General features: G+C 48.4%; 5 protein-coding genes across 5 annotated transcripts in view; 3 read left to right on the plus strand and 2 right to left on the minus strand.

Annotated features, from left to right (window-relative positions):
• CNH02110 (histone deacetylation-related protein, putative) overlaps positions 1-1,116 on the plus strand; it is a 1,922-nt gene extending 806 nt beyond the window's left edge. The window contains exons 4-5 of the mRNA XM_572385.2: positions 1-42; positions 91-1,116. The exon at positions 1-42 is cut by the window's left edge and continues 219 nt beyond it. Coding sequence (XP_572385.1) covers positions 1-42; positions 91-940 — 892 coding nt within the window. The 3' untranslated portion in view covers positions 941-1,116. The remainder of the gene's footprint in view (positions 43-90) is intronic.
• A 13-nt stretch (positions 1,117-1,129) lies between these two features.
• CNH02100 (hypothetical protein) lies at positions 1,130-3,655 on the minus strand. The gene is made up of 4 exons (XM_572384.2): positions 2,267-3,655; positions 1,849-2,209; positions 1,676-1,802; positions 1,130-1,618 (listed from the first exon to the last, which is right to left on the minus strand). Exons 1-4 carry the CDS (start codon positions 3,561-3,563, stop codon positions 1,292-1,294), a joined length of 2,112 nt encoding a protein of 703 aa, XP_572384.1. The 5' UTR covers positions 3,564-3,655; the 3' UTR covers positions 1,130-1,291.
• A 377-nt stretch (positions 3,656-4,032) lies between these two features.
• Positions 4,033-5,665, plus strand: CNH02090 (retinal short-chain dehydrogenase/reductase, putative). The gene is made up of 8 exons (XM_024657685.1): positions 4,033-4,136; positions 4,213-4,350; positions 4,400-4,501; positions 4,561-4,662; positions 4,716-4,792; positions 4,846-4,931; positions 4,989-5,119; positions 5,179-5,665. The coding sequence occupies exons 1-8, from the start codon at positions 4,115-4,117 to the stop codon at positions 5,628-5,630; spliced, it is 1,110 nt and encodes a 369-aa protein (XP_024513358.1). The 5' UTR covers positions 4,033-4,114; the 3' UTR covers positions 5,631-5,665.
• CNH02080 (expressed protein) lies at positions 5,631-9,123 on the minus strand. The gene is made up of 3 exons (XM_024657684.1): positions 6,991-9,123; positions 6,780-6,939; positions 5,631-6,729 (listed from the first exon to the last, which is right to left on the minus strand). The coding sequence occupies exons 1-3, from the start codon at positions 9,005-9,007 to the stop codon at positions 5,679-5,681; spliced, it is 3,228 nt and encodes a 1,075-aa protein (XP_024513357.1). The 5' UTR covers positions 9,008-9,123; the 3' UTR covers positions 5,631-5,678.
• A 1,109-nt stretch (positions 9,124-10,232) lies between these two features.
• Positions 10,233-15,666, plus strand: CNH02070 (protein kinase SNF, putative). Its single transcript, XM_572381.2, has 9 exons — positions 10,233-10,444; positions 10,665-11,403; positions 11,466-11,550; positions 11,596-13,600; positions 13,655-13,813; positions 13,868-14,765; positions 14,819-15,051; positions 15,104-15,241; positions 15,297-15,666. Exons 2-9 carry the CDS (start codon positions 10,708-10,710, stop codon positions 15,319-15,321), a joined length of 4,239 nt encoding a protein of 1,412 aa, XP_572381.1. The 5' UTR covers positions 10,233-10,444; positions 10,665-10,707; the 3' UTR covers positions 15,322-15,666.
• Positions 15,667-17,500: the final 1,834 nt, after the last annotated feature.

Genomic DNA, 17,500 nt, shown 5'->3' on the forward strand with positions numbered 1-17,500 from the left:
TTATATAAACGATATCGTTTTGGGTATCCTTGAGCTTTTAAGGTGAATCCAATTGTTCGTAGCGTAGTTCACCAGCTGACGTGATTGTAGATATCATCCTCGTGTGCTCTACATTGATATCGACATTCACCACGGTGATGGAGTGCAAGAAGCATTTTATCTCTCCAACCGTGTTCTCACCGTTTCCTTCCACAAATACGCTGCCGATTTCTTCCCTAACACCGGTAATTTATCAGAAATTGGCTCCGATCTGGGCAAATATTTCTGTCTCAATGTCCCTTTGCAAGATGGCATCGACGATGAATCCTACATATCACTGTTTAAAGCGGTGATGGAACCAACTATCACTATATTCAAGCCTTCGGCAATTGTCCTACAGTGCGGTGCGGATTCTCTAGGATGCGATAGATTGGGAACATTTAACCTCTCTATCGCCGCCCATGGAGAATGCGTTAGATTTATCAAATCCTTTGGACTTCCTCTGCTGGCTCTTGGTGGAGGCGGTTATCGTCAGTCGTCTGTGTCTCGTTGTTGGACATACGAGACTGGTGTTCTCGCCGGTGTCCAACTATCGAACGAACTCCCGCAGAACAACTATTACGAATTCTTCGCCCCAGATTACAAGCTCCATCCTCCGTTGACAGGTAAAATTCAAAACCTCAATACTGCCAAGTCGCTTGAACGCATCAGAATATCCATCCGCGAAAAACTCAGATACCTCGGAGGGGCTCCTAGCGTCCAAATGCAGGAGATTCCTCCCGATCTACAAGGGTTACTGGAGGAAGACGAAAAGTCGGCTGCCGAAAAGATGGATGAGAAAGAAGAGGAGAGGAGGGAAGGAAAAGGCAAGGAAATAGATTGGCTGGATAGAGAAGTTGGTGGTAGTGGTGATGGGGTCGGTTCAGGGAGGTATTTCGGTGGCGCGAGAAGAAGATTTTAGAATATCCCAACCAATTATTTGCTGGTCATATTCCATACCCAGCATCACCTAAAAGTACCCCATATAAGGATTCACGGCTTTCTAGGATTGTGCTAAATATAAATAATGTTGTATTGTTGCTGTTGTACGGTAATGAGCCGAAAGCGATGAGCCCAAAGAATGCACACTACGTTCTTCATCTGCTTGAAACCGAGATCAAGTGTGCTTGCCTTTTATGTTTTGAAAGGATTTTTGTGCACGATTTACTAAGGGATACCTGCTGCTACGACGCTGATTGATACAAATACAAAAAGATCGAGGCAACTACCTCTCTCAATTCCCCAACACTATAAGCACTCTAAAATCACCTGTTCACAGAAGCTTCCCATGAACCTTCCTCTTTCTCCACCAGCGCAATCCTACCCAGGCCAATGCTATCACACTTCCTCCTATTAAGCCAATTTGCAAAACACTTGCACGTGTCTCCGTCTCTTCATTCGCGTTGAGCCTTGCCCGATTGCTCATCGCGCGTAAATTCTCACCTTCAAGGGAAGGATGCGAATGATCATCGACAAGTACAGCTTCGTTGTCTAGATAACTCTGACCACGCATGAGTTTGGGATCAAGCGGCTGATCATGAGGATACGATGATAATTCCAGTTTATGACGAACGTCTAGAAGGATATCATATTCCCAATCCTATAACGCCAGACGAGTCAGTCTCCTGATGAATCAGGGAGGATGGGGGAAACTTACCGTAACTAATGCCATTTCCTGGTCCCATCCTTGAATGGCGGAACGAAGTTGGATGGCAGTCTCAATTTGAGAACGAAGGGAGAATTCAAGATGCTCTATCTTTCTTTGCAACTTCTCCAAATGTGATCTATTCTGATAGTCAGACTCGTGGGGATCATGCAAGGCCCACTCACGACAAGGCAGGATCCAAGACATCAGAGATTTTGGAATCTCCACTTCCTTTACCAGCGCTCGCAGCACCCAAGATATCAATTCTCCTACTCAGGTGGTCAATGGCCTCATGCATCCTTTGATGAGAATGTTCAAGGACATCATCCATCATCTCCGAGCCTGTTGAAAACATCTTCTCGACAGGTGGCTCAGCCTCGATGTCGCCCACCTCCCTGGGTTGCTTGATAGGTTCTGAGCCACCGCCATCTTGCTGCACAGTATTGTCCTCCTCCTGCGCGTTTGTTGGGGATACATCATGAGGTGGAGGAAGGAGGTCGTGCTTGGGAGGGTTTGATTTGTCATAAAGTCCATCGATACAGACAACTACGGGTTCATAAATGTGAGCCAAACAGTGACTGAATGAAGGAAACCTCAACATACGATATTGGAAATCATGGTCCGCAAACTCTGACTGGACAGTGCAATCCTGCATCGTTGGTTGGTTATAAAGAAGCCCTATTGGGTCTGGGTTGACGGGCTCATCGAAGCATCTCGCACTCTTTCTTCCCTCGTGTTTGGCTTCATCCCAGTTGTCCTTGATCGTCCACTGTTTCAGTCCAGCTGCCGCAATTCCATATCCCATATATCTCCCCTTTAATCCATTTCCAACGACACTGCCTCCTGTAAGTATTGTTTCTGTATCATCTGACCACACAGTAGCCCCGATTCCGATGCCTACGCGAATAGTACGCGAAACAGCATCGATGATATTGGACTTGACCACAGTGCCAGTATAATCACCGTCAAAAGGCGTTGAATCTACCATCAAGATACCAGCCATCGCAGAAAGAGATTGGGCGAAGATATGGTTGGCGTGAATGAGAGTACCTGGCGAGCAGTAAACGACGATAGCCGCATCAGTATTATCGCGAAAGGTATTGTCGCGAATGAAAGAATCTCGACATGCGATGGAGATACCGTCTGCGAGAGGTCGACCAAGAGGAGACATTTCTGGGTCGTCCCCATCCCTCTCCCGATCGTACTCTTCTCCCACAGGGCCAATTTCGTTCTTCTCTATTCTAGCACCGGTACATTGAAGTTTGTCGCCTTCTCGGATGTGGATAGCCGTGAAACCCCGAGGATTCTTGATCCAAGAATTCTGGATACTCTGACCTTCATTCCCACCGAGTACAACCAGGCCTGTAGCAAGCTCAAAGTCTCGCATACGCCCCAGCTTCTTTCTGTTTCCATCTACCACTAGATTTTTTATGGAGACTCTCGCACATCGTCGACAGTCTCCCTGGATTGCCGTCGCAGTGTTTCTGCTCTCCACGCGGAGGACCGCACGTTCAGAGCCAGTGGGATAGCCATAGGTTGCAATCTCCTGGTCCGCTGCTGTAAAAATGATGGGCCCAGAGAGTCGGTAAAGACGATTAGGACAAAGTAGAACTTTGGTTCCCGGCCCGCCATCGATGAACATCTGGTTGATGGAATCGTAGTCCGCAAAACGTACGCATGGCGGTGCGGCCGTTACAAGCAGCAGATGAGACAGTAACGTGATTAGGATGCAACAGAATGATGATAAGCGCATTCCGACGCGCTTGTAAGGATCGGAAGCTACTCGTGTAGCGTAGGGGGTGGAAGGACAGCCAGTTGCGGTCGAGCAGATGCGCCGCCGTCTACGTTTTTGGGAATAGAAGACAAGCTCAGTAGAGCTCGGTAGAGGGCTGAGAGCCATTTTATCTTCCGGGGGATATGCGGAGATGGGGGTGTTGTAGACAGATGAGATTATAATATCTGCGAGTAATGCGGCGTGGACAGGCGAGTGAACGAAATTACCGGCTAGTGAACGCGTCAGGGACGACGAAGAATACCGATGCCGTTAATCTCGTCCTTGGCAGAAGCATTTTCTAATTCTCAAAGATCTGGCGGACTATTAGCTTTTATTAGCTCCTACTACAAATGAATGCCCTACTATCATCCTGACTGATACTAAATGTTCTAATAATGGAATGATGGCACAACTGCAGAATCGTGACAGAGAAGCAACCTCACCGAATATTTCATACATAGCCGCAGAGGCACGCTATAAGGGCGTATTTTGACGGCGCTATGGACTATTATGTCTTGTGCACAAATCTAGTTAATCGGCGGCCTGTGCCTTTCTGTGCACAAAAATATTGACGCGTCTGAATGGGATTCCCCTAAGCGCGAACAACAAAATTCCTGTGGAAATCGTGTGGAGAAGACAAGGGAGAAGAGACGGTCACTTACACGACCGCCATCGCCATGGCACTCACCCTTGACATCGGTGAGTCTATTAGCCCAGCCTAGCATACAGCATGCCCAGGTCTCTCGTCAATACTTATCGTCCCCCTTTTGTTTAGTTGTATGTTGCCTACGTAAAACCATTTTCTCTCCCTATCTTGCCATCTCCATTCCAGTAGTTCTCCATCTCCATTCAATCTCAAGCCGTTTAGTACTCATTGTATCCTATTTCTGGGGAGTGGTTATTTGTTTCATTCGTGAGTCCATTCATCTTTCTATGACGAAAATCTCATACTACCAATGCAGGACTATTATGTTATGCCGATTGGCGATATGCCAACCAAGCTCCATGGTTTCACGCTCCACCCAAGCTACAATGGGAAGATCAAGTAGTACTCATCACGGGAGGTGAGATACAGTTCGCCCTTCAAACTTCCCGAGAGTAATATAATAACTTGCTATGCTAGGTGGCTCAGGCATCGGTGCTCTATTGGCTCAAACACTTGCGAATCGTAATGTCGCTGTCGCCATACTCACGAAAGACCTACCAAAGCAACCATTCTCCCACAGTAAGTTTATCACCTTGTGTGAACGCTATGGGTAGTGCTGATGGTTAGGATAGGCCATATTCATGTATTTGCGTGTGACGTCTCTGATTATAACGCAGTAATGGGAGTGTCTGCTCGAGTGCGAGAAGCAGTGGGTGCACTCCACTATGGCTCATCACTCTAAGGTACTCAATATTTCCTCAGGTTGGTGATCCTACAATAATAATAAATAATGCCGGTATAGTCAGTGGCAAGCTACTCCTAGATCTGACTGAAGAGGATATAACAAGGTAAAGCCCAAAAAAGAATGACGTTTTGTTCGCACCCGCTGAATTGAGCCTACTAAGCACATTTGGATCCAATACTCTTGCGCACTTTTGGGTCCTCAAAGCGTTTCTCCCGGCCATGCTGCGTCGAGGCAGAGGCCATATCGTGACCATGTCTAGCATATTAGGCATCGTTGGTGCTGCTCAAATGAGTAGGTATTCCTCCAGCATCCGACCTGATGTCTTTACTGACAGTGACCGCCATCTGTAGCTGATTATTGCGCAAGTAAAGCTGCAGTGCTCAGCTTACACCAAACATTGCGATTTGAGTTAGATAGCCGGTACCAGACACCTGGTATCAGGACCACGCTTGTCTTACCAGCGTATACACTTACATCTCTATTCAACCGTGTAAAGCTCCCTACAAATCGGCTTTTCGACTTTCTTTGCCCTCCGGTTCAGCCTCGAGCTGTTGTCGAACACATCATATCTGCTTTAGATGATAACGAGAGCCGAATCATTCGACTACCATTCTATTCCAATTTTGCTAGACTCTGTGGAGATGCCGTCGGGCTGGTACCAGCAGGGGTCAGAGATTTTGTTCAATGGCTTTCAGGTGCTGATTATGCCATGAAAGGCTACGGTCCTACCCCTGATGCGGGAGAGCGGTTGCTGGCGGAAAGGCAGTCTCATACACCGCTCAACAGGAAAAGAACAGAGTAGCTTGCAGAAAGTGTGTGCTCTTCTATGCATGATGTTTTACCTATGGTACTATTGCTCCACACCAGCAATTTCGCTCTCATCGGCACCCAATAACCATCCCACACCCCTCACCAAAGCTCTCCTAGCCCCTTTTCTAACTCTCTCAGCTTCGTCCCTCCCCAGATGTTCAAACAAATCTCGTGCTCCAGCGCTCCCCGAAGATAAAGACCCCCCCACTTTGTAACCGCCATCTGAACCAACTTCACTCCCTGCGGCTGAATTTCTGGATAACGGTCTTGACAACTCTTGCCCTGCGAATGGCGAACTAAATGTCGCTGAAGAGAGTAGAGCGGGCGATGGTAGTTGACGATGAGCAGTCAGACGGCCGCCAATGTCTAAAGCTAGCTTAGCAGCCTTGGCTGCCGTCCGCGATCCCAGGACCCTCTCCTGCACAGCTGCCACGCTCGATACACCTATCGAAGGCTCTGATGGCAGTTCGGGGGAGGCAATTCCCTTCATCCTTCGTCTCCTGGCTGCCTCATCAAGCCTAATGCGCCCCTTTTCAATTTGCCGGAAGGTTTCAATAATCGAAGGTAGCTCCGAAGCAGGGCAAAGTTCCATAGCAGAAGAAACAAACTTGAGTTTGGCTGAGATATCGGAGAATTCTGACTGAGACGATAATGCGTGCGCAAGAGCCCAAGTCTCTGAACGAAGCGCATTGCCAGGCTCGGTAACATGATTTCCTTGTTGCTCCTGTTTTACAGCTGTCTGACTGCTCTGGCTCTTTTTGACCATTTGCACCATATTCTCTACAGCTTTACTTGCCATTGCCCAATCTTCCTTGGCGATTGCTGCGCGGCCCACCATCCCCCACACGAGGCCGCGGTCTGTCTCACTTCGACATCCCAGCTTTTCCGCCAAATCAAGCATCAAATCAGGAAGTCTATAGGCATCGCTTGAACTGTCAGATAAAACTGTTGACAATAGGCTTATGGGATTGACATTGCGCCTGATTTCACTTGGTGACAAGGTGAAAGTCGAGAATGACGATAGGCGTGACGTAGCTTCGATATATTGCCTCTCAGCGACAGTAGCCGGCGTTGAAGGAGCAACAGATAAGCTAAATCAGGGTAAGAAATAATCGATAGCCAAAGACAAGCAGCGACTCACGAGTCATATGCGAGCTTCATGTTTCCAGTGTAGATGTTGCAGCTATCCGCAGACACATAAAAGTCTTTTGAGACCTTCAATACAACCTCTTCGACCGCTGCATCATCAATTGCTCCATCGCCTTGGAGCATTTTGAGCATTTTCTTCGCAATTTCGAAATCTAAAAGACCACATCAGCTTCAAACTTGCCAATCAAATTTTAGCAACTTACCGCCGGAACGTAGGATCCCATCAAAGTATATCCTACCTCTGGTTTGTAGAGTTAATGTCCCCAGGGCGCCCTTCAAAAGCCCCTCGCCGCTCGACAGCCTCTCCATATCGTTCCATAATTTGCGCCAACGATCATCCCCGCTTTTCCCTACTGAAGCTCCGCTTTGTCTCGCTAATCTCTCCGCCAACTCCACTTGCGCTTTTTGATCCCCCGCCATCCCCAGGAGCTCCCCTAGTCGTTTTTCAACACCCCATCTGGCCAGTATTTCTCCACTTTCGAGTTGGACATCAAGAATATCAAGAGCCCGAGAAAGGGAGGCGAAGGGTAAAGGATGGAAAAATAAAAGAATATCGCTCTTGGAAGGTGGCGGTGTGGAAGCAGATGTTGGACGAAGGAAATTTGAGATGGAATCGAGAGTCGTACTTGTGAGCTCCTCGTCCTCGGCGTCTTCTCCAGTCAGTTCCCAGACAGGAAGACACTCAAAGATAGATGACATCGTTGACCAAACGGCACCGCCTCTTTCTTGGCTGCCATACAAGCATGCAAGAGCCAATCGAGCCACATCCAGATCGTTGCGTATCACTCTTTCAGAGAGGGGAAGAGTAGCCTTGGATGCCTCGAACAGTGGTAACGCCAAACGGAGCGGAAGAGAAAGTATTGTGGAGTTGAGAGAATCTGAAACAAGACTGGACGAGGCTATCCCTGCTCTTTCCGCACGGGATTCGAGGACATAGAGATAGGGCATAACCAGGCGTCTAACATCGTCAACGATACTTTCTGGGGTTGAATTGGAAAGATATGCAGCTATAATGTCTGATTCTTTTGCTAACATCCAGTTTCCAAGGGTCCATTTTGCATGTTGGTCTTGAGTAAGGTTCGCGTCATATACTAACCGAGAAAGAAGAGAGAGGTCCTCGCCTAGGGAATCGAGCGAAGGCACACCCAAAGACGCTCCGTGCTGAACCCAAGCGAGTTGTATATCGAGAATGCCCACTTCATCCAGCGATAGAACGTGAGTGGTGTACCATTTTGTGAGATCTGAAGGGGAAACGGCATGCTGACGAGGTTGGAGGAGGATAGTAGGTGGAATAGTGGATATGGACGGAGGTAAATACACATCGTTGATAATCTGTGGAAATGCCTGATGGGTCACAATAGAGGATGCTACTACTGGGCGTATCCACCTTTCATTATCGTCGCTGTCCACTGCGGGCAATAGTTCAACCGCTTCCAAATCACTAGGTGAAACCCATCCAGGGACGGCTTCCAAAAGATCAAACCTATAGGGATACAATTCCCCATGATTGTGTTGACAGAGCAGCCTCAAAGCTTGTAAAGATGAAGTAGACGCGAGAGTTAAGGCCGAAACTAGGACTGGCTGTGAGAGAAAACCGGACATGGTGATCGGAAGAGGATCGGCGGATTCGAATGCGGTAGTGGAAGGTGCGGCCGGGGTAATCACAGCTTGAGAAGTGGAGCCAGATGCGGGAACAGATGAATCCTGCGACCAAGGGTCATCCAAAAGGGTGGACCCCTTCGAATCCTCTTCCTTGGGATCTCCGTATTCTCCCCAGGGATCACCAAGTTCCGTGTCATCTTGAGGAAGTGGCTGTCTTTCGTCTTTGTCGATCATAAGAGCGTCGAGCGCTTCCACTTTGGCCTCAGTAGCAGCTACTTGTTTAGGAGAAATGATCTCCCATGTGTCAAGTCGGCGTCGCATTTCTTCTAGTCCCAAATAGGCCCGCAATGTCTCCTCCCGAGCTCCAACGACTTTCTCAAGTTCTTCTTCTGTCACTTCTTCTGGTGAAGCAAGGACATCCGCAAAGTACACGAGTCCCTTCTCGAGCCCTTGTCCTATGACATCTTTGGCTAAGGAAGCATCGTCGACTTTACCAGAGATGAGCAGCTTGAAGCACAAGCTAATAGCCTCGCTGTCAGAGAGCGTGATGAGCGCCTGGATGAAGGAAGCAGAGGTGAAGGGTATCGGGAGGGTTTCCAGCAGTCCTTCTTCTGTCATCTGGAGAATCGTTGATAAGATTAGGAGGTTATCGGAGTGTATCAGGCAGTAGCAGGATGCTGCCTACTGTGAAGTTGAGACTCAATTCACGAAGCTCCACCAAAGACCTTGCCAAAGACAATCATTTGCATGGCGACAATCCAGCTGTTGTCGCTGCTGGCTGCTTCGGGGTACGCCTAGGTGTGACGTCCTGATGTCATCACAAAAAATAACTTGGATGTAGAACTTAATTTTCCTTCCATATAAGTAAAGTGATCGTTTCACATTTATTACGAAACAGATGCAAAAGGCACGGAATTTCAGTTGATGCCATTTCAAGTCCATCATATACTTGTGTTTATGCTTGCGTTGTAGTGAAGCCACCACTCACCCGATTTTAAGCTGTGTATTTAGTTAGAGGATAGAAAAGTACATCAAGTTCCATCAGACTAATGTGTTTTCTGCTTTTTTGAGTGGTGTGTAAAGTCGAAAGATACGATCGAACGATGATGACTACTAATAATAACAACTGCTGTTGTTACACATGATGCAAACTACTATCGGTATGTGATAATGATTCCCCTCATCAGACGGACGCAATGGTTTCGGTAACCACGGCCAGTATAGGGTGATGATGCAAGGAAGTTCATTATTTCTGCTTTTCTACTAAGAACTAAGACTACTATTATTAGCACTCCTCCGGTGTTGTTGTACTACGAGTGAGTACTCCTCTCGCTAAGTTGTTGCGATATAATACTCCAATAACTGTACAACAAGGTCTTGTACAATCGTACAGTACACAGCGGATACCGAAGACCACCGTGATCGGCGTGGGCGGGTATGATCGTCATTCAGCAGAGCAGGAGTGATTGCATCGTTGTCTGTCGCGTCGTCGGTGCGTGGCGCATCGCAGAAGATACACAGGAGTGGACCATAGCTCCGTGGTTCATATTAGGTCACGATAGTATTGATCCAGGGTTGAGTGTCAAGGCCCAAAGATGATCCGTCTATCTTTCTGAATTGTGAATTTTGATTGATACTTTCCGTGTTTATGCTTGCCACAACTCTATGTATGCACTTTCCTATCAGCGACCACACACCCATATTGAATGACCCACCAAACGCGTGTTTCCGTTACTGACGCGTCGGGGTTCAACCGCCCGGAAAGTTACTCAATCAGGGAATTATGGGTGCAGAGTTTCAGGCGACTAGGCGTTTGTTGTTAGTTGTTGCACACGGACCTCTTCCAACATCTAACATCCGCCATCGTGTCTGACCAATCCTCGTCCACCTCATCTCCTTCTCTTTCCCATTCCATTGTCTTTTCCATCTCTTCTCCTCCCTCTCCTCCTCTTTTTACACGCCGCCACCGTCGTTTTTACCAGTGTCTCTAAGTGCGAGAAGCTCTTCAGACACTGTGCATTCAAGTCATTGCTAGTTAAGACTCTGGAACACATTGTAAGTCGATGTTTGCTGCTTCAACCAAGTGTCATGCCCTCGTCTTGCATCGTCTCTACAACAGTCCTTCCCCGTATTCGATCCTTACTCCTTCCTTTCATGCCACCTTCGGTAGGCTCTTTTTCACCCCAAACGGCCATCGCTGTCTTGTTCTGTTGCAAGATACCGCCGCACTGTCAAACACCGGAGGGTCCAAGCTGAACAACTGCTTTCCCATTAGCTCTGGTGACTTGGTCCCCCTCCCGCATTAATCTAACGCGTCTATGCATCAGCAAAGAGCACCCGCCGCCCACCATCATTCTTATTCGTACGCGCCTTATCCACACGCTTCAGTTTCTGCCGAAAATACTGTTCCCTCGATGGCGCAGCCTCAAGTGTACTACCAGCAGCCACCGGCTGACTTTTACCCGCACGTGCCGGGTCATAACCCACACACTGGTGCATCCCACGGCACACAGGCGGGGCCATCCCAATCAGCGGAAAACAACGCATTCGCCATGCCGGACGTTCGTCAATCAAAATCCGCCCGACCACGGCCGCCTCCTTCGTCCGTTACAATGCCCATGATCCCCACTTCGCTTCCCGACCCATCTATGCATTCGTACGCTCCGGTACAAGCTCCTGTTCCCCAACAGCAGACGCGTACTGCTAACCGCCGTTCACACAATCCTGCTGCCACTTTGAATTCGCCCTCGGCGCCGCGGCCTGAGGAGCTGACAGATGAATATGTCTTGCACCCTTCAGTGTACGCATTCAAACAAGAGTACCCGCGGCGAGCCATGGTCGGCTTGGGCCCGTATATAGTGCTACAGACATTGGGAGAAGGCGAATTCGGCAAAGTCAAGCTAGGTGTTCATGCGGACTACGGCGTGGAAGTTGCAATCAAGTTAATCAGGCGAGGTGATCTTCAAGAAGAGGCTCATGCAAGCAAAGTCGAAAGAGAAATCAACGTTTTAAAGGTGAGCCCGATATCTCGCAAATCATACCCTTACGGCCGTATGTTGGCTGACTTGTTCTTCAGACATTGAAACACCCAAACATCGTGCGTATGTTCGATGTTCTTGATACGCACAAATATATCGGTATTGTGTTGGAGTTTGCTGGAGGTAGGCTTGTTCTTCGCATCTTTACATTATACTGATATAGTTCAGGCGGGGAGCTTTTTGAGTACATCCTTGCCAACGAGTACCTGAAGGACAAAGAAGGTCAAAGGATTTTTGCTCAACTAATATCCGGCGTGGACTACCTGCACAAGAAAGGCGTCATCCACCGTGACTTGAAGTTGGAAAATTTATTACTCGACAAGAACAGGAATCTTATCATTACGGATTTCGGGTTTGCAAACCAATTTGACTTGTCCAAAGGGGATCTCATGTCTACCAGTTGCGGAAGTCCGTGCTACGCCGCGCCAGAACTTGTCGTGCTGGACACACCTTACCATGGTTCCGCGGTCGACATCTGGTCCTGCGGAGTCATCCTTTACGCCATGCTTGCTGGATATCTTCCTTATGACGACGATCCTGACAACCCCGATGCCGGAAATGTTGTTGAGCTTTATCGCTATATCATGAATACCGAACTGCATTATCCGGATCACGTATCGCCACTGGGCAAGAACCTACTCCAACATATGCTTATCCTTCACCCCGAGCATCGAATCAAGATACCTGTTATTGTCAAACATCCATGGCTCAAATCCTATCATGACATGTTCAATAAGTCTGTCGAGGAATGCGAGGCAGCCTTCCAGGATGCCATGTATAGGAAAAGTAGACAAGCCAGAAAGGAACTGCAAGAGCGTCGCAGAGTTCAGACACAAGCTCGCGAATCCTTACAGACGAAGGAGAGGGCCCATGTGCAGCGAAGCCAGAGCAGTGCTCCAGGCACGATTATCAATGCAGCTGCACTTGATCAAATCCGTCGCCGACCACATAGTGCTATGCCCGGGTCCACCCCACTTCCCGAAATCATTGCTAAGCACTCTGAGTCAGTAGATGACGTAGCGCTCACTATGCGATCGGCTACGCCCCCAACTGCCCTCTCTCAACCGACTGAGATTCGTTCCCCTACTACTGAGTCCCCGCGCCCACGGTCTGAGTCCATGGCTCCTCGCCTTTCATTTACGACGTCCGTCAGTACCCCTACTGCCATGACTGTTGAGACGCCATCCTCCGTCCCAGTGCAATCCCCCACCGACGCTCTGCCCCCTGCGGCAATGACTGTGATGCAGCCTTCGGTGGAAGCAGCGCCACCAATGCGAGATCACAAGAACCGTAACACCATTCAAGTGGAACATGCCGGGGAAGGGTTGCATGACAGAGCGAAGGAAGCCTTTGATGCCAACCATGGACGTGCAGATGGATCAATGGAAACGACAAGCACTGCTGACACCGGGATGGTCGCATCTTCGCTTCTTGACGTGAAACGGGAAGAATCGACTGATATTGAGATGGAGTCAGGCTCTTCGGACAGCGAACAGCCCAAACCGGCAAACGATGGTATCTCGCAGCAGCCCGGAGAGAAGTCAATGGATATACCTCCTATCGTTCCGATAACGATTCCTCTTGCCCCTCCCGCAGAATCCGGTACCGCAACAGCAGCAAACGATTCTTCACAGGTCCTCGAACCGCAGGAAAAGTTGTCGCCCGCTCTCGTCGAGCATGGGTCTGCTTCCATCGATGAAATGGCATCCCCCTCCACTCCCCGGGTTTCCACATCTGTTGAACAGGAACCTGTCAATATCACTCCTCGCGCAAAAATGCGGGCGCCCCCAGTTGCTACCACTCCAAAGGCCTCTCTGGTTAACGAACGGAAGAGACATGGTTCTATGCCCCCTCCAATGGGCCCCAGCTTTGTTTCAGATTCCCGACCAGAATCTTCGCTCACTGCGACTGGGCTCCCTAAACTTCCGAAAAAGGATCGATACCGGAAAGGCATGTCGCTTGATAAATTCGGACTGGCGAAACTTCTGGGTCATGCTTCGCAGGCTCACACAACGGTGCACGGTGAAGGAAAGATGGCCCCTCCTAGTGCCAGTTCCAGTGCTCTTGCGCTGCAACATCAATTACAGCAACATGGAGGCCAGAGCCAGGCGGTATCAGAGAGCGACAGTGTCAAAAAGTCGAGAAGGCGAACTTTGCAGTTTGGTTTCCATAGGTGAGTGCAGTTGTGTAATTTCAATATGACAAGTGTCCTCTAACATTAAGACAGTCGCAAGGATAGCAAGGCATCTTCTGCTGCGGTCGCCACTCCTGGAACCCCTCTTATGGACAAGGACACCAATGGTGAGAACAGGTTATCTTCCATTACTGGTGGCACTGCCTCTCTGAGGGATAAGAGAAGGAAAACAGTTCAAATTGGCTTAAGCACGTACGTTCTCATTTCAGTCTTTCACTCCCAGCATGGCTGATTCTTTTCATCTAGTCAATCCGAACAGAAAGATACAACGGTAAACGTTCCTGGTCTCTCTTCTTCTGGTCATTTAGTCAAGAACCCTGCTACCGAACCTCCCCAGGGAATCTCCATTGGTCCTGTCGTTGGGACAGATGCCTCTGCACTGAGCCAAAGCTCTCCCTCGGCGGTTGCATTGGAAGCATTTGCTGCACAGCAGGGTCATTATCCTAGCTACCGGGGATCTTCTAGCAGGGCTTCCAAAGTCATGGACTGGTTCCGCCGCAAAACATTTGTAAAAGAGACATTACCCGAGCCCAAATCGCCGGTCATCAAGTCGGATTCCCAGTCGTCATTTGTACGAATTGGTGAAGTTGCCTCACCTGCGAGCAAAACACAGGAATCTGCTCAAGCGTCAACGGTTTCTCAGGAAAACACTGACAAGGCGGAAGAGAAAATTGACTCAACCGCTGATCAGGAGAATGCCGCAAAGACAACTCCGACCAAATCCCCTGTTTTGCCACAACCCATCGGTGCTACTGCTACGACACCCTCTGTAATGATAACTCCTCCTCGTCCGACTGCTGCTACCACACCTACTATTGGTTCTTCAACACAGCAGTCTCCACCCACTACTATCCGTACACGATCAGCCTCAACATTCACTTTCGACGAGTCCAAAATTCGCGTGCACACTGGTCTGGTTGATCAGTCAGCGCTTTCCACCAAGCCACCGCAAGATGTCTTTGTGGAAGTCATACAGGTCTTGCGCGGTATGGGCGTGGAGATGAAGCGTGAGAGTGATTTCAAATTGAGGTGCACGAGAGCAAAGAAGAAGGCCGCTGGCACCTCGATCGGCTTGGGAAGCGTCGTTAGTACGGGGTCGGGTATGAGCCCTTTCTCGATTATGAACAATGCTTCAGCCAGCAAGGTAAGAGCCTTTTTTATCGTCAGTGAATGACCGCTGACCTCGAATGGCATTAGACCGACTCTCGAGGGTTGCCTAGACCTACTAGTCCCTCTGCTGTGGCTAACCGATCGAGCGCAGGTATCAAGGGTCTTCTCCGTCGGGGAAGTTCTCGATCCTCTGCTCACCCTGCTCGACTTACTCGGACTGGTGATGAGGTTCCCAACCCACCATCTCAATCCACGCCAAATCTAGAGCTGCCTGAGTCGTCGATGGCATCCAAACCTGAACCATTATATGGCAAAGAATTGTGGGTACTTATAATCTGCAGTGGTTGCGAACATAAACTAAGCTTTGAATAGAATGGACGCCGGGGACGAAGTGAAATTTACAGTAGAGTTGTGCAAGATGAAGAATTTACCCGGGCTTTTTATCCTCAAGATCAAAAGAACAAAGGGCAATCTTTGGTCATTCAAGTTCATATACCAGACAGTGATTGAGTAAGTTCTGCCCCATTGACTACAGTGGGGAGCATACCAGCTGACTGAACGGCAGGCGTACAACCACCCTCACACACTGATTCATCAATCATACCACATGATACGTCCAGTAATTCCGGCATGGTTTCTGGTGCAAGTCAAGAAATAGATCCATTCATTTGCATCCTCGATACCCAATTCCCGTTTTCATTGACACCCCCCTGTAGTTTTTAATCCGCATAATCGTTATGTTCTGATTTCGTTGTCTATATTATTGAATTAGCATCTTTTCTTGGCCAATCCTTCCCCACAAGAACCCATACAACAATATACATTTAAGTACAGTCTTCAATTTTCCAGTCCGCATTGTTCTAGTTCCATGACTTGCAGTCACTTTTTAGACAGGTTATTCAATTGAGACCATTATGTAAAAGTCATTGTCTGTCGTCAATGTTTTAAATGATCGTTCTAACAGAAGATCGGAGCCCAAAAAGGGCATATTTGTAGTGAATTGCTGATTTTACGTAGAAAAGGGGAAATGATGATGGTACGGGAGCAACAATCCTGCTAATGATGGTACGGTACCAAGCCAATCCTACATAATACTCATCTCTTCGTTTAATATCGGCTCTTGCCGAGGGACACTTACTGCCTTCACTTGTTAAGCACTGTACGTTCTAATGCAGGTGTTGTTGTCATCTCTATAGCTTGTTCAGATTCCATCTTTGAGTATGTCCTCGCAATTTGGATTGGACTTGGGTCGAGGTTTAAGAGGCAACAAAATATCGTCTTGAGAGGAGTGCACATGTTTGTCGTCGGTGGGTGACTTCAATCTGAGCATGCTCCAAAAAGGCATATTCATTGTTTGACTAAAATGGGGTCAATAATTGTTGATGACAGAACTTAATTCGTTCAAAGCTTCTGACGACCTGATGAATATTACTCATAACAGCCCTCAAAACGGTTCCGGGATTCAAAACAGCCGAGAGTCCAACGATGTAAGACTTTGACATGACCATCTTACGTTTTCTGTCAAAAAAAGTGTCTAGTGCAGGGAGGTCAAATGAGCACCAACGTGGAGAAGAAGCTCCTAAGGCTGGAAGAGACATCAATCAGTCACTCACTATCTGTGTCTGGTCTGTAGGGCTTCGAAAAGATTTGTAGGCAGGAAAGATAAGGAAGGCAATGGCCATCAGAGTTGAGGGGAAGTCGAGCCTCCGCTGACCTTCTGTATGGTCTATGCTATAGGCAAGGGGATTATTTGTAGCAGCACTACAGGACTTACTACGATAATATAAGCTTGCTTGGAACTCTGCCTGCCAACTGCTTTTCAATTCAATTTCGAGCATCTTAGGCACCAACCATATGATGATGGAAGCTGAGATGATAGCGTTTGCGGCGATTACAGGTGTTTGTAGAGAACCACAATGGATTCTAAAGGTCGAGAAGTCTGGAAACAAGGTGCATTTAGTCACTACTTGGCGGAAGAAGCTGGGCTACAGGATTGGTATCAGTAATGTTGGAGGCTGCTGGTCAGGTGTGTTGTGGTCAGCGACAATTATGCGGACGTCTAGATATTCATGCAAAGGACGTTAGTCTGTAGATGGGAGTCAATCTTCACCCCCTCGTTCCTTGTCTCTCAGCTGTAGGAAGCTAGATACCATTGCCTCTCTACTGGACTTGATCGTGGGCCTTGGGAGCATGGAAATGCGGATGAGGAGAGGTTGGTCTTTTAACGACAGCCCACGGACGCGTACCGCGAAGACGGCTGCACGGCGATAAACATCCACTCTGTCAGTATTGCTCACGTCTATACTTCTAGTCGACGTTGTAGGTGGGCAGAGGAAGAAGAAACACATCAAGAGTCATCAAGGCCTGAAATGCTTCCGATAGATACATCAGTTACTGAGTATGATTCATCAGCATCAGGCACCTCCATATTTCTGGTACCATTTGGGACTGACGAGACGCTGACGTGAGGCTGAGGGGGAAGAGTCCGTGCCACGGAGAGTGTGCGGAAAAGAAAGAGGCGGTGACCGATGATCCAGACCAAGCCCATCCGAAAGGTTCGTCGTAATAGCGGCTGACCGGACTGATGGTACCTAGAGAATGTTTCATCAGGCGATTACTGCTATTGGGTGGGGCAGGAATGATCGTTTCAGAAGCAATAACGAAATACCGTAAGACCCGCAATGCTGCATTTGCAGCACCATTCTGCACAACTGTCACGATTGCCGGCTAGGGCGAGGAGCTGTAATATTAGCTTTGCGCCTTTAACGT

Source organism: Cryptococcus neoformans, assembly GCF_000091045.1.
Source record: "Cryptococcus neoformans var. neoformans JEC21 chromosome 8 sequence".
NCBI lineage: Eukaryota > Fungi > Basidiomycota > Tremellomycetes > Tremellales > Cryptococcaceae > Cryptococcus > Cryptococcus deneoformans.

Excerpts from the sequence above, each read along its gene's own strand:
- CNH02100 (XM_572384.2), bottom strand. The coding sequence starts at position 3,563 with ATGGCTCTCAGCCCTCTACCGAGCTCTACTGAGCTTGTCTTCTATTCC. Across the intron at positions 2,210-2,266 it reads GGACCATGATTTCCAATATC|TTGTCTGTATCGATGGACTT; the intron begins GTATGTTGAGGT and ends ATGAACCCGTAG. Across the intron at positions 1,803-1,848 it reads GTCTTGGATCCTGCCTTGTC|ATCACATTTGGAGAAGTTGC; the intron begins GTGAGTGGGCCT and ends CTATCAGAATAG.
- CNH02090 (XM_024657685.1), top strand. The coding sequence starts at position 4,115 with ATGGCACTCACCCTTGACATCG. Across the intron at positions 4,663-4,715 it reads AAAGCAACCATTCTCCCACA|GCCATATTCATGTATTTGCG; the intron begins GTAAGTTTATCA and ends TGGTTAGGATAG. Across the intron at positions 4,932-4,988 it reads ACTGAAGAGGATATAACAAG|CACATTTGGATCCAATACTC; the intron begins GTAAAGCCCAAA and ends GAGCCTACTAAG.
- CNH02080 (XM_024657684.1), bottom strand. The coding sequence starts at position 9,007 with ATGACAGAAGAAGGACTGCTGGAAACCCTCCCGATACCCTTCACCTCT. Across the intron at positions 6,940-6,990 it reads TGGGATCCTACGTTCCGGCG|ATTTCGAAATTGCGAAGAAA; the intron begins GTAAGTTGCTAA and ends GTGGTCTTTTAG. Across the intron at positions 6,730-6,779 it reads ATGAAGCTCGCATATGACTC|CTTATCTGTTGCTCCTTCAA; the intron begins GTGAGTCGCTGC and ends ACCCTGATTTAG.
- CNH02070 (XM_572381.2), top strand. The coding sequence starts at position 10,708 with ATGCATCAGCAAAGAGCACCCGCCGCCCACCATCATTCTTATTCGTAC. Across the intron at positions 11,404-11,465 it reads GAGAAATCAACGTTTTAAAG|ACATTGAAACACCCAAACAT; the intron begins GTGAGCCCGATA and ends CTTGTTCTTCAG. Across the intron at positions 11,551-11,595 it reads TGTGTTGGAGTTTGCTGGAG|GCGGGGAGCTTTTTGAGTAC; the intron begins GTAGGCTTGTTC and ends GATATAGTTCAG.